Here is a 13,771-nt window from a genome sequence, read left to right on the forward strand (position 1 = left end):
TGACAGTTGCATGCAACAAAATCAAAATCAAAGTGCGTTTCTAGGCATCTAAATAATTTGCCGCACCACACCCACTCCGCCTCTTTTAATTGAATGAATTGCAATTCAATTTTGGCTTCTGACTTTCGAATTCTTTATTTTGCACCCACCTACATTTTGCGAACATCAAACGCAATTAAAGCCAGCCGACGAATGGCAGTCAACTCTTCAAGTCAAAGCGTCTTCAAGAGTCGAGCGTCCTGTTCCATCGTCTGGCGGTCGTCCTGTCAGCTGCTTTGGCTGTCCGCCGTAGCCCGCCGGCCAACTTCTTGCCTCAAATAGCCAACGGCGCTGGCAAAGAACCGCCAACAATTCCAAAGCAGCAGAAGACAAATACGGCGAAAAGCGAAAGAAGCAACAACAACTGCATTTTAGTTGCGTCATACCAAATGGCCGCCAGTAAGGTTTACACTTGCACAAAAAATCTATTACCAAAACTGAGCATTGTATTACTATTGCTTTTTGCAAACTATTTTAAGCATAAGCTTCAAGAGATAAGCAAGTAAATATGAAATAAAAGCAGCATTTAGAATTATTAGTTCATTTCCTATTTTACAAGAAATGGTAGGAATACAAACTTTCTGATTTGATGCGTTTAAACTGATTGACAATTGTTGAAAGCTCTCACTTATCTCAGCCATTTCACCTATCAATTTGCAACAGTGTCTATCTGTTTATGTACAACGACTTATGTACTAAGTGCGGAACCAAGTTGAAGGAGCTGCGGATGGGAACCGCTTTTGCTGCACGATGACTGTACGAAAAAGCGTCGCTGCGTGAAAAAGTGTCCTGCGGCGGACAGCGACGCTGGCCGAGGCAGCGAGGTCCTTGCGCTTCGCTGTGTTAATGTTGCCGCAGGACTTAGACGCTTTGATGAGCGGCAAGGGCAGGAGGTGGGGTGCGGAAACGGAAACAGCCGGAGATGGAAGCTGAAGGAGCGCCCCGAGCGATCGCCAGGATGGGTCGTGGAGAAGTGCCGCAGGGCATGCGCCTGCGCAACTAACGGTGCACGCAACTGCAACTGCAACTAGTTGCAACTATTCGCTTTAATTGCATATTAATGCGAAAATGTGTGAAATGCGCCCCCAGGGAATCGACGGCACAGCAGCCCTTGACACTCAAATCGAATATATAGAAACACCAACACAATCCCTGCCAATACAAACATTAGGCCAGTTTGATACAGTTTTTTACTTTTATTTAATCTCTTTTTATCGATGATCGATAAAAATGAAACGCATACACGCTATTCCAAAAAGTCAGTAAGTGACATTCAGTGAATGTAGCCCTATTTTAACTCATGGTATTATTCTTATTTCTCTTAGAAAAGACTTTGACAAAAGTTTGGTTGACCTGTACAAACCGAAGAAGTTTGTGGCCGAATCGTTAGTAGTTACATTACCCAATATTCCATTCATATCCCATTTTTTTTTTTACTTTAGACTGACTTCGATTTATTCGAATCGCACCTCAGTTGATCCAAATGGATTCATTCGCATTGATTCCGCCAGGGGCATCGAGGATCGCCACCTGAAAGCTTCCCCAGAATTGCCCAGCCTCCAGGAGCGCAGTTCGCAGTCGCAGAACAAGAATCTCTATGACCTCTCCCTCAAACTTATGGATCAGGAGACAACCGGAACGTTGGATTCCGAGTGTGCAGATGGAAGCGGGAGTATTCAATGTGAGGAGTCTCAACCGATTATAGCCATACCGATTGGTCAGGCTAATGAAGAGGCTGTCAATCTAAAGAAGCAATTGAAAGTTAGGGATCGGACGAAGGTAAAGGACGCCGGACACTACAGAAAAAGAACTCCCTCTTTTTCTACTATACAGTGCACAAACAACAGGGTACTTGCGAATTAACTCTTAGTTTTTTTTTTTCATATTTGACCAAATTTTCGCAGATCAAAAGAAAGAAAAAGGAAAATGCTGAAAACGTCGTCGGACCCCTTAAGTTAAAAACATTTATTAAGGTGGGATAAGCTTTGAAATACAACATGAACTTTTCAGCATTGCTTAACCCAACCCATCAGTTAAGACGCAGGCTTCCCGAAAGCTATCAATACCTCTGTGCCGAACCAGTAATCGTACCTTTAAAAACGCCTGAAGCCCCATCCTTAACAAATCGGCCAGCCATCAAAGTAAAGAAAGCCAAAGTTAAACCTCAACTAGTAGAATCCGAATCAGATGTGGAATCCTTTAGATACACCGAAAACCCAAAGAAAACCCTTAGGGCACTGGTTGAAAGAGCAGCTCGGAGTGCTGGGACCCACAATCCGGATGTTCTTATCAAAGAGGTCCAGAAAGTTCCAATGGAAACTTTTGAGAATATAAATTTGGGAAAAGAACTGAAGGTCCGCGCTTCGCAGCAGTTTCAACTTGCGCTGAATTTGATTGGTAAGAATATCAATAGTTAGTTGAATCCTTTCAAAACTATCGCTTTTCTTCAGATGATCACTACTTTTATAGTTTGCTAATTTTTATGGCCACCTTGGCGTACGTGGTCTATATCCTGTGCTACGATATTAATAGCAATCTGAATGAAGAAGGCCGCTATCTGGAAAAAATGAAAACCTCTAGACTGCCGATGAAGGGTTACTACTATTTGATGCGTCTGCTCAGAGCGCCCATATTCTAATGGATTAGCGAATTTGAAGATTTAATCAAAACATTGTCCACTTTCATAACAACAGCGAACTCTATTATTCAGTTCTATTTCAATGGTGAAATATTTATTGTAAAATATTTATAAATGGATATTTTGGCTCTTTTTTCGCTTCCCAACAAAGTGTTGAATAGGACTCGCGCTCTAACGCCTCTTGCACTCTGCCACGCCCCTCATTTCCCACCTGAATCGCGTGGTGCCAGGCTAACAAATGAAAAACAAATATTAAACTGTGTTGTTTTGCCAAAATAGTACCAAAAGCGCGCACACACACACACACACACAGAGTCCGCGGAAATTGTAAAGTGTTAAAAATAATAAATTATTTCTGTTATTCTAAGTGGTATTAGAAAATGCTCATGCATAAATTTAAATTGCCAGCGCGTGTTGCAAAAACATTCCGTCGCTGGCAAATTGAAATTCCATTGTACACAAAGGAATGGCAAAGTGGAAAAACAGTAGATGACCGGCCATTCTTTATACACCTGCCGCTCCATCCCCACCCTCCGTACCCCTGACATTCGATAAATGTTATAGCCCAAGGCCGACTAATCCGTGGCATTAACCCCTGGGGGCCGGAGTCGCCAACTTTGGCCGGCATGGCACAATTTGTGTAATTTGAAAATATTTTTGTGAGCGACTAAAGACGCTCGTAAATCACAGATACTTCTCGGCAGCGAACCGCAAGGCAGCGAACATCGAACCTGTTCGAGGCACCGAAATCCACGCAGTCTAAAGTGGTAGTTGCAACAACAATCATTTACAACGTAAACACAACACAACAATGCGGACTATCTGTATCTGCGAAGCGGACGGGGCGAAGTGTATCTTGCGGATGCGGATGGCCGGCGGGCGATTTCCTATTCTCAGCCATCCTCTTTCACTATCTGAATATGGAATCTGCCCGCTGGGCTGACAGCAAACGAAATTCAACTCGCTCCCAGACAAAATAAAGCAAAAAGTCTGACCTATCCCAAACTTTCATTAGAAGATGCTAAAATTGTATTCATCCGTTACTTAAAAGAATACATAAACAAACAAGATAAAAAGCTGTTTGTGCAATAATAATATTTTCCAAAAGTGGAGGATGCGAATTTGGTATTTCCCAGCCGCAGAGATAAGTCTATTGACATGAATAATTAGCTATTTACGCATTATATTTGTTTGTTTGTTTTCTTTAAAAAGTAATACTGTAGCTAGTTTTCCCATTATTTCAAAGAAAGAGTAGTAGTATTATATATAGGGTTTCCCTTTAAACTGACCACAATTAATAAAGCCTATTTGAAAATTTCCCAAGCACTTAATGAGCAACAAATTAATTATTATTTTATTGTATATATTAATAAGATACAATCATTTCCGTCTACTTTTCAAAACATGTTCCATTAGCGGGCCTATTAATATAGTTGGTCCATCCCAGGGCTCAAATATGCCAACTTGGCTCGAAGGCTCCCACCAAAATAGATGCCAATTGAACTGAGGGCGATATTCTCACATATAGTGAATGTGGGAACTCTTTTCCGTACCTTGAAACTCACTCACAACAGAAACGGATACAGATACAGATACAGACCGAAACCTATCTGCTTTGAAGCAACAATGCGGCAAATGTCCCTGGGGCAATATATCTGGCTCAGTGCGACTACGACGCTCATTTGTTTCTCAGTCGTGGACAAGATAATCGCCAATGTCCGCCGCTTAGAGGAGCGGTAGAAGGGCCACAGACGGGGACGAACTGCTGCGGGGGGTTACTTCTCGTTTTCGACCGTGTGCCCATCGCTGGGGGAAATGTATCTCAATAATTTTCACACGAACTCCAGCCGAAATGAAGTTGTTCCAGTCGGGCTTAGAGCTCTTCATCAGCGCCATTGCGGACGCATCAGTCAGTCAACAAGCTGTGGCTCTGCATGTGGCAGTGGCAGTGGCAACAGCTGTACGACACAGGCGCATGCAACCGGCTTACACTCCAGTGTTCCCCAGCTCCCTAGTTCACCCAGCCCCACATGCTCCTCCAGACGGAGACAGACGGTAACTGAAACTGTCACAACGTCAGCGCGAACACCTTTGGCGCTGGTTCGACTTCATTTGGCTATCAGGATCTTCGTCCCCTTTCACTCCCACTCGCTGTCGCCAGTGTCTCCACCTCGTCGTCATGGCTGCAAAAGCTTCGGATACAGGTGAGCACGGAAAGAAATATAATGGAGAAACAAATGAGTTCGGCACCTAAATTTAATTACTTCAAAAAAAAAACACATCAATATGATATTCAATACAATACAGCGATTGAATGACTAATCAATCACATGTTTTGGGTCACATCATGGAAAAGATACATTTAAGCTGGTATAAGGTTTTGTTGCCAGTGCACTGTGACGCTGCCACAGATACAGGCAAAGCCAAAGCTGATGCCTGGGCTGGAAACAGAGGAGAGCAGAGCTCTGGGGCCTGTTTCGCTTGTAATTATAATATTCCAGCCAACCCAGAACTTTGCCCACGGCCGCAAACAGGAAGATGAAGCGGCGTCATACGGAACTTTCGTTGTTGTTGCCGCTGTGGCACATGCAACACGACAACAGCAACAACAATGAAGACGGCAACGGCGACTCCGACAACGCCTGCAGACTTTGCGGATGACCTCGAGCGCCACAAATGCTGATTACGAGGCCGTCCCACTACCAACAGCAACAGCCACAGCATTCAGACCCCCATCAGCAACGCCAAATAAAAAAGGAGCACAGATGTATCTCAGAGTATCCTTAACGAAGGCCAAATACCCTGGCCCTCGAGCAAAATCAGACATTTTAAAAGGTAGCAGCAGACACAAAGGTATTTACTTCTCTTATGAACTAACTCTAGTATTTCTAATTATTTTCTTGAATGTGGATGTGGTTTATGTAAATAAAGATTAGCATTAGCAATTAGTATTAGCTTAACTCCGTACTATTTTCCCCATTTGGCCAACAGCCTGATTGAGTTAGTGCAAAAAACCCACTAGAAAGTGGCCGAAAAACGGCAAAAGAGTAGGTCGGCGACCTTTTCTCCTTTTAGCCAGCCTGATTTGGCAATGTGTTGCGTTTTTGGGTGCTGGGGGTGGTTGGGGTGGCTGGGGGCCGCGTTTATTTGGCATTGGCTCTGGGGGTCACCCAGTGTGCATGTCCAGGACACCGCTGCTCAGTTGTTCGAGCTGCCCCATTTACATAGCTTGAGGTATTTCCATTGATTTCATTGTGCTTTTCATATTATTGTATTTGCAATTTTGATTGCACTTGCCGGCGGGGTGGCGGTGGTGTGGCGGCGGGGTCGGTGTTGCGGGCGGTAAATGCAAAAATCCGCACAGAGGCATTTTAAACGCAGATTGACAGCGAACGGAGTTGATGACTTGATTATTTTCCATTTAAAATGGACAAACGGACGCATACAAGCGCAGTGAGATTGAGCTCAAGGCTCTGGGCATTTTTCTTATTATGAGAAATAATATTTTAGTCAAATATTTGATTTAAATACGATAACTTGGCATTAAGTAAATAAACATAAATAAGACAAAAGGCAAGAAAACAACAAATGTCAGATCAAATGTTTGCCCAGAGGCCAGCTTTTGATTTTTATACCCACTGCACTCCATTATCAATTGCAACGACATTGATATATGATGACTGTCGGGGCAACAACAACGAAAAATAAGAAAAACAGTACGCAATTTATGTGGACAGCGTAGAGAATAAAAGTCATAAAATCACTGCACAAAATGCACTCAATTGCACTTACAGATGCAGATACTGTATCTGTATCTGCATCTGCATCCTCATCTGGTTGCTGTCAAATCTAGCTATCGAGTGCAGACTTAAGGCATTCATTTGGATGTCTTATTACTCGACTCTGGTTCGTCCATTAATTTAACTGGCCTGCAGGCGTGGATAAAAAAAATGCTTTTGGCCCTCTGCGGAATTGCCATTTAACTTGCGTCCGAATCATATCTTCACTCATCCTCAACAGAAACTGAGATTGAAAACCGTCATTAGGCACAGTTGGAGCAGAACAAATGTGTCATGTTTCATTTGGGAAAATATCTTTCAAGTTCCTTGATTTTGATTGCAGATTGTCCATGGCCAAAACAAGAGCCCAAAGAACAATGCCAGAAACAATTGCCCAGAAATTCAGCAGACAGCCTGAATATTGAAAATGAAAAATAAATACGTTCGGGATTCTAAGAGAAATCGCAACCGTTTTAGCAGGGGCGTTCTCGAAAAAAAAGGGATACTATATACATTTATCTTATTTGGCAAAAGAGTGAATATCTATCTTTATTCCATTCCGTGAATCATTTATCAGAGTGAAAATGTTGAAAACCCCTCTTAAACTAGAGAAACATCACGGCTGTGATCTGTTCCCATATGCAACCACTAATTGCAACTGTAGCAGCAATTAAAAGAAATATGAAATTTTCTCGAATTTCCAGCAACATTGCCAAAAACTTCTTTCTCAGCTTGTTTGGCTTCGAATATACATCACACACCACAGTGGGTGTGCGTGTGTGGGCCCATTTCAATATGGACAATACACATGCACAGAGGGCTCCACATACGCCCACAAGAGCACACACCAATACCAATAAATCAGTGTGCAAGAACTGACCAAATACAAGAAACGAAAAATGCATAACGAAAGCATAAATTGCCAACAATAAATAACCGAAAAAATTGTAAATAAAGTTGCAGCACAAATATTTCATAAGGCGAACGAACAACCGAACCAACGAGCGGCCATATCCCAGCTTAGGGCTAAAGAGCAGATGCCAAAAAGCGAGGAACGGTAAGACACCAGAGCCCCCAAACATTCAAACATCCAAGTATCCCAGCATCCCAGCATCCCAGCATCCCAGCATTCAAGCATCCCAGCTTCCAAGTATCCAGGCTCTTGGGCAGCAGGCAGCAGACAGCAGACACCAAATGCCAAACACCAGGCGAGGCCAAAAGTATTTACGGCCAACTTAGCACACGAGCAGAAGTGGCAACGTGACACGAACATAAGCCTGTTCAAATCGGCCCGGTTTACTTTCAAATTAATGCTTTTCTCGATCGTAGAATCGGCTAATGTGCAATAATTATAATTAATTGAATAATTAATAGTATTCGTTAAAGATTTGGAATGTGTTACTAGCGCTTCAACTCACAATATCCATAAATTTTATAGCGGGAATGATTATACAACAGTATACAAACATGTACAAACATCCAGTATCAGTGCTTAAAGTTCGTCATCAAATCAAAAGCAATTCAAAATTGACATATGTCACAAAAGTTCCAAAAGTTCTTAAAATATAGATGAATAATTCGGTTGAATTCCTTATCGCGTATATATACGTAAATACTTATGTGAGTCCCATATAAAAGCATAGCGTATGGGCAATTAGCTCAGTTTTCTTTACAACATGAAGATCTTCGTAGCTGAAATAGTGCTACTAGCGAGCTTGGTCCTTGGCGCAAGACTAGGATCCAGCACCCTGCTAACGAATGATTGCGGGACAACGAGGCACCCATCGAGAATTCGGCGGGTTGTTGGAGGTAACGATGCGGACAGGTTCGCCAACCCCTGGATGGTCATGGTGCTCGGAGAAAACAATGTCTTCTGCAGCGGTTCGCTAATCACTCGTCGTATGTAGTCCTGCCAAAGGTTTTCCCTTCAGTTTCATCTATACTCTCAGTGTTTTTGCAGTTTTTGTCTTGACGTCAGCGAGCTGCCTTTTATCGCTTCCCAAGTATGAGCTCAATCTTGTTTTTGCAATTTTTCACTGAAGCTGTTTTTTTGTTTTTAGACAAGTGATCTTGGGCGAATACGACAGGAACTGCACTTCTGCGGATTGCACGTCCATCCGCCAAGTGATTGATATCGATCAGAAGATTATCCATGGCCAATTCGGCTTGGAAACCGTCAAAAAATATGATATTGCGCTACTTCGATTGGCAAAGAAGGTGTCGATCTCAGGTAAATATAGTACATAATTTATGATCTTCAGTGACCACCACAACAATCTTTTGTAGACTACGTCAGACCAATTTGCCTGTCCGTCGATCGCCAAGTGGGACGTAGCGTTCAACATTTCACTGCCACCGGCTGGGGCACTACCGAATGGAATGAACCCAGCACCATTTTACAGACAGTCACACTAAGTAAAATCAATAGAAAGTATTGTAAAGGCAGGCTAAGGCAGAATATCGATGCATCCCAGCTATGCGTTGGCGGTCCAAGAAAGGACACTTGTAGTGGAGATGCTGGAGGCCCGCTGAGCTTAACGTTGAAGATCGATGGTGACGGCAAGTGGAATAATAAATCTCGGGCTTTTCTCATCGGCATTGTCAGCTATGGTAGTTCATCTTGTAGTGGTATCGGTGTTTACACAAATGTTGAGCACTATATGGATTGGATTGTAAGAACCATCAACAAAAGCAATACAGAAAAAATTGCCAACGTCCATAGAAGTTAATTAACTGATTTGTATTTCATTCCATGATACATAGAAAGCCTATGTAAACGGTTTTTGTACATATATTAAATGTTATTAATAGGGTATACTTTTTTTGTTTCTCAAGCCACTCACGATCGCATTCCTGGCGCCCACACGCTCCCACACGCCCAGGAGGCCAACTGCATTTGGGCAGCAGCTCGTGGTCCTTCCAATGAAGACGGGGCGTGGCGTGCGGGAGGCGGTCGAACACTGGAGCGGCTCTCGTATCGAAAAGCCAAAAAGTAAAAATGGCCCCCAGCGAATGTTGCAAGCAGCAACAGAGATAAGCAGCCGACTGCGGCAACTTAACATTTCGGGTGGGGGCGAGGATGCTGGGGAGCTGAGTGGCAGGGCGGGAGATGCGGGGGAACCCGGGGAGATGGGCAAACAAATTTCATACTTGGCCCAATGTTTAAACTCTTCAATTGGCTGAAAGCGTTTTTCTCTGTGTGCGCTATCTAAATGTGGCACGATTATTGTTATTATTGCTGTTGTTTCACAGCGCTCGCAGGCGTCCACGGCCAGTTAGTTGGTCTAGCTATTTATTTGCATATGCATTTTGCCATCCAAATCTAGAATTTATTAGCAATCGCAATGCAACAGCAGGGCCAATCTCCAGCAGCCATACACACAACAACAGGTAAGTGAACTGCCAAGACCCTGCAGTCATCTATTCTCATTCTTATTACTCACAAATGGCACACGTTGCGAAGGCATCAGGACTTTTGTCAACGCGAATGCAATTGCAGTGCGGCGAAATGTTGCAAAATAAACGAAAATAAGGGAACAAGTGAAGTAAACTGTGCTGTGTGGTCATACGACTAGCAGATACCCAGGGGTATAAAAACAAAAAGGCTTACTAACGTACATATATGTGCATATGATAGTTCGATTCAAAGCTACTGTGATTTAAAGAATCTGTATGGTTAGACTTTACTCTGATCCAGCATACCCTTGACCCCGGGCCAAAGTGATGGGTATGCGGGGAAACAGAGAGACTTGACGGTCATATAAGAACACCAAGAGGAGCAACAACAAAGGCGAGTACCGCTGGCGATGGAGAAATAAGAGCGGCGGCAACAACAACAAATTGGAATATAAGGCCAGCGGGCATAACGGTGTTCATAATAATGATGGCGTGGTCTCTGAAAAGAACCATGATGGAGGAGCAACCGCAGCGGAATCGGCAGCAGGAGAATGGGCCAGATGGGGCAGATGGAGGAGCCAGGAGCCAGGAGCAGGCCGGGAGACCAGGCCGAGGCCGAGGCAAGGACAACATGGCCGCAACATAATGAAAACGAAGGGAATTTTCAGTTCGCGAACTCGGCGTCAAGGATGCTGCGAAAGAGGGAAAGGAATGGGAAGAGAGGGGAAGAGAGGGGAAGAGAGGGGAAGAGAGGGGAAGGGGATGGCAGCCACGGGGGGAAACGGGGATCGTAGAACGGGGGCAACGACGCACGAAACCGCACAAAATGCCCGCTGGCCATTGCAAGTTCTCAAGTGCTTCCGGCTGAGAGGTTGCCTACCCACAACCGCAACGTGAACGAGGACAGCGCCGGGAAGGGGGCACCACTACTAACCCACGTGCCCACCCACCGGTTTCCGATTCATCCACTCGCCCACCTTGTGCACTGAGCCAAAAGATATTCACTGCACTGACAGAGTATAAAGTTGTAAGGCACAATTATATATATTTATTCTTTAGAATCCGTTTAGGTTAGAGGATTACAGATCATTCTTACTTATTCAATTGTACAAAGAATGGTTGTTTCTCTCAGTGCAGCCTACCTACCAATATTGTCATGTGCTTTTCTTTCGCCAATGCAGCAGGAAAGGCTGGTGGTTGGGGTAAACTCCTGGTTGACTGCCACTAACCATTGAGCTTCATCAGCAGCCACCGACGATGGCGATGATGATGATGATGACGACTACGACTACGACTACGACGTCGACATCATGGGACGGAAATGAGTGAAGCGTGACATTTGCTGCTCCTGCGATGTCACGCTACGCTGCTCAGCGACCCTGCTGCACCTGCTCCTTCCTTATCCTTATCCCTTTCTCATCCTCTGAGCCTGTCCTTTTCCGCTACCGCATTCCACACCCGCCGCATTTCCACATGTGAGCCGCGGGCCAGGCGAAAGGAAACTCCTCGTATAACGCAAATTAAAAATCGCACTGCGACTGCAAGACATCCCGGTAATGGGAAACTAGCGTGTAAATATGTGAGCGGCTGAGGAAAAGTCCTTGCGCCACACGGCTCACCATGCGCCTAAGTGTATGCAGCACTCTTTTAATTAGCACTTACTATTGTACTTTAATGTCACGCCCACACCACAGCCAATTTCCTGTTTTTCTTCTCATTTTTCGACCTCTTTAAACATTGCAAATAATGTGGCAAATGCCCGGCAGCAACGGTTAGATTTCGACATCAAAACAAATGCATAACAAAAGGTGTAGCACACATATCATGCATATTTTGAGGAAAATTGCCTCCAACGCGCTGCTGTCCAACTTTCCCTGGTCAACTTGTGGGTGCCTATTGTGCGTGTGTGTGTGTGTGTGTGTGTGTGTGGCGGAGGAGGCAGGGGTTAGGTTACACCCGCTCCCTGTTCGTTGCCGCAATCAACCTTTGGCAGCGGCTCGCGTTTTTGACTTGCCAGCGGCCAAATATCGATGTAAAGAATTAAAAACATAGGTACATGCGTACTGAGGCCGGTGGATTGTGCCGCCGGCAAAGTGGACTTTGGTGGGTGGGCCGTGGCCTAAACGTGGGAGAACAGCAGATACAATAAAACATGCAAATATGCGCCCAAGGACATTGCAGCAACAACAACCAGAACGGCAGACACAGTCAAAACAGCGAGAGAGCGCCAAAGAACGCAGCCCAAACATCAAACACACACGTAGAATGGATAATGGAGAAGGTCCTTTGGTGGCGGCATGACCGCAGGTGTATACGTAATACACATACACATGCGGATGGATGTGTGGCAGATACCAAAGGGTATAAAGTTTATTTAGCTTTAGACGAAATTAAAGGCCTTTGTATATTAAGTAACCCACGTGGAAGGCATTCGTCCACATACATAAATGCAGTGCGATAACGCGCACACACACACACACACTCATCCTTGGAGTGTTGAACTTGTACATAAAATATGCCGCTGGCCGTTCTAAATATACCAAAAATGAAATTTATACCAATGAAAAGGGCAAAAAAAAAAAGAAAGCATAAAAAAGTGGAATGCGAACCGAATTCGTTTCAAATGTTCATGTTCATTGGAGGACCCAAAAGGCCGCCGCAGGACATCGTTGCGTACCTCAAAAACGAGCTGTAAAGTTCCGCTCAGCTCCCTTGCCCCCGCATTTTGCCAGTGTATGCGATCTGGGCGATGGTTATGAAAATACTTCGCCCATATTTTGATTTCATCAGCAAGCTTTTGGCGGTAATAAACTGGACACGAGTAATGCGCTGCTCGTAAAACAATACATTTCGATTAGGTGATGGATCAACAGCGTGTTCCAACTTCGCGATGGGCAGATTGCAACAAATGGCTACCTTTAGGTATCTAAAATACAATACAGGAAATTCGGCATTATTTAATATTATATTTCTCAGTTCAAATGTTGGAATTCAATTATCACTGGTAATACTCGTTGTAAACTGCCCACTTTATTTGATTCCACTCCATCATGGTAGTATTGAACTTATTTACTTTTGCGTGTGCAGCCAAATGCAGCAGGTACGAAACATAAAAGGCCAGAATGTAAAATGTCTGAAAACGTGGTGCATTTAAGATGGCCCCCTTCGGCGTGATTATTAACTTTTTGGCTGCATTTACATTTTGACAATTGCAGTCGCAATCGGGCAGTCGGGCGGGCAGCAGATTGATGCATGCACCAGGGTTGTGGGTCCTGTTTCCGACTGCGTTGCAACTGCAACAGCGACTGCAGCTGCAAGGGCATAAAAACTGATGACTTGTGTCGCTGTCTGATGCGAAACGGTAACCGTAGCCATTACACACGCGTCCCAATGGTACAATTTCGATTTTTTATATTTCACTGCTCACTTTTGTCACACATAAAAATGCATGAAATGCGGCAACTGGCAACCACGACGAGGACCAACATATCGGAATATCTACATATATATTGTATATTTAAATGCCGTTACACTGATTGACAAAAGCCATATCGTAGAGGGCTCAATAAAGAGGCAAAAAAGAGCAGTGCCAACGGGACGTATGAGTAATGTAACCGAAACAATGCAATTGCCAATAAAGATGACGATGCGCCAGAAAAACTCGATTGCGAATTTGTTTTTCATGTCGCGCTTTTCACAGAAAGGTTAGCCAGTGCAAAAAATGACTTTTAGCCGAATCCTCAGTGTATTCGTACATCAAATCCAATCAAATATGCTCAATGCAAATAAAGCTTAGAAAGTGCAAAACTATTTGTATCGCTCTGCGAAAAAAAACATCGCTGCACAAACAGCTTCAATATTTAATGCAATTGTTATAGAAATTTATTTTGATTTTATTACAGGGCCCATGAATAATTGC

General features: G+C 44.0%; 2 protein-coding genes across 5 annotated transcripts; both read left to right on the forward strand.

Annotated features, from left to right (window-relative positions):
- The first annotated feature begins 1,177 nt into the window (after positions 1-1,177).
- On the forward strand, positions 1,178-3,054 carry CG30222 (uncharacterized protein). 3 transcript variants are annotated; one of them, NM_137745.2, is made up of 6 exons: positions 1,178-1,301; positions 1,365-1,424; positions 1,482-1,887; positions 1,944-2,012; positions 2,073-2,436; positions 2,490-3,054. In NM_137745.2, the coding sequence occupies exons 1-6, from the start codon at positions 1,270-1,272 to the stop codon at positions 2,675-2,677; spliced, it is 1,119 nt and encodes a 372-aa protein (NP_611589.2). In that variant the 5' UTR covers positions 1,178-1,269; the 3' UTR covers positions 2,678-3,054. The 3 variants fall into 3 exon arrangements, with proteins under 3 accessions (NP_611589.2, NP_001286681.1, NP_726087.2); NM_001299752.1 differs by having other exon boundaries at positions 1,178-1,297; NM_166462.2 differs by having other exon boundaries at positions 1,944-2,436.
- Positions 3,055-7,960: 4,906 nt separating this feature from the next.
- On the forward strand, positions 7,961-9,270 carry CG33225 (uncharacterized protein). 2 transcript variants are annotated; one of them, NM_001299753.1, is made up of 5 exons: positions 7,961-8,076; positions 8,139-8,355; positions 8,417-8,459; positions 8,517-8,686; positions 8,743-9,270. In NM_001299753.1, exons 1-5 carry the CDS (start codon positions 8,026-8,028, stop codon positions 9,183-9,185), a joined length of 924 nt encoding a protein of 307 aa, NP_001286682.1. In that variant the 5' UTR covers positions 7,961-8,025; the 3' UTR covers positions 9,186-9,270. The 2 variants fall into 2 exon arrangements, with proteins under 2 accessions (NP_001286682.1, NP_995918.2); NM_206196.3 differs by lacking the exon at positions 7,961-8,076 and having other exon boundaries at positions 8,118-8,355.
- The last annotated feature ends 4,501 nt before the right edge of the window (positions 9,271-13,771 follow it).

Source organism: Drosophila melanogaster, chromosome 2R, assembly GCF_000001215.4.
Source record: "Drosophila melanogaster chromosome 2R".
NCBI classification, from domain to species: Eukaryota; Metazoa; Arthropoda; class Insecta; order Diptera; family Drosophilidae; genus Drosophila; species Drosophila melanogaster.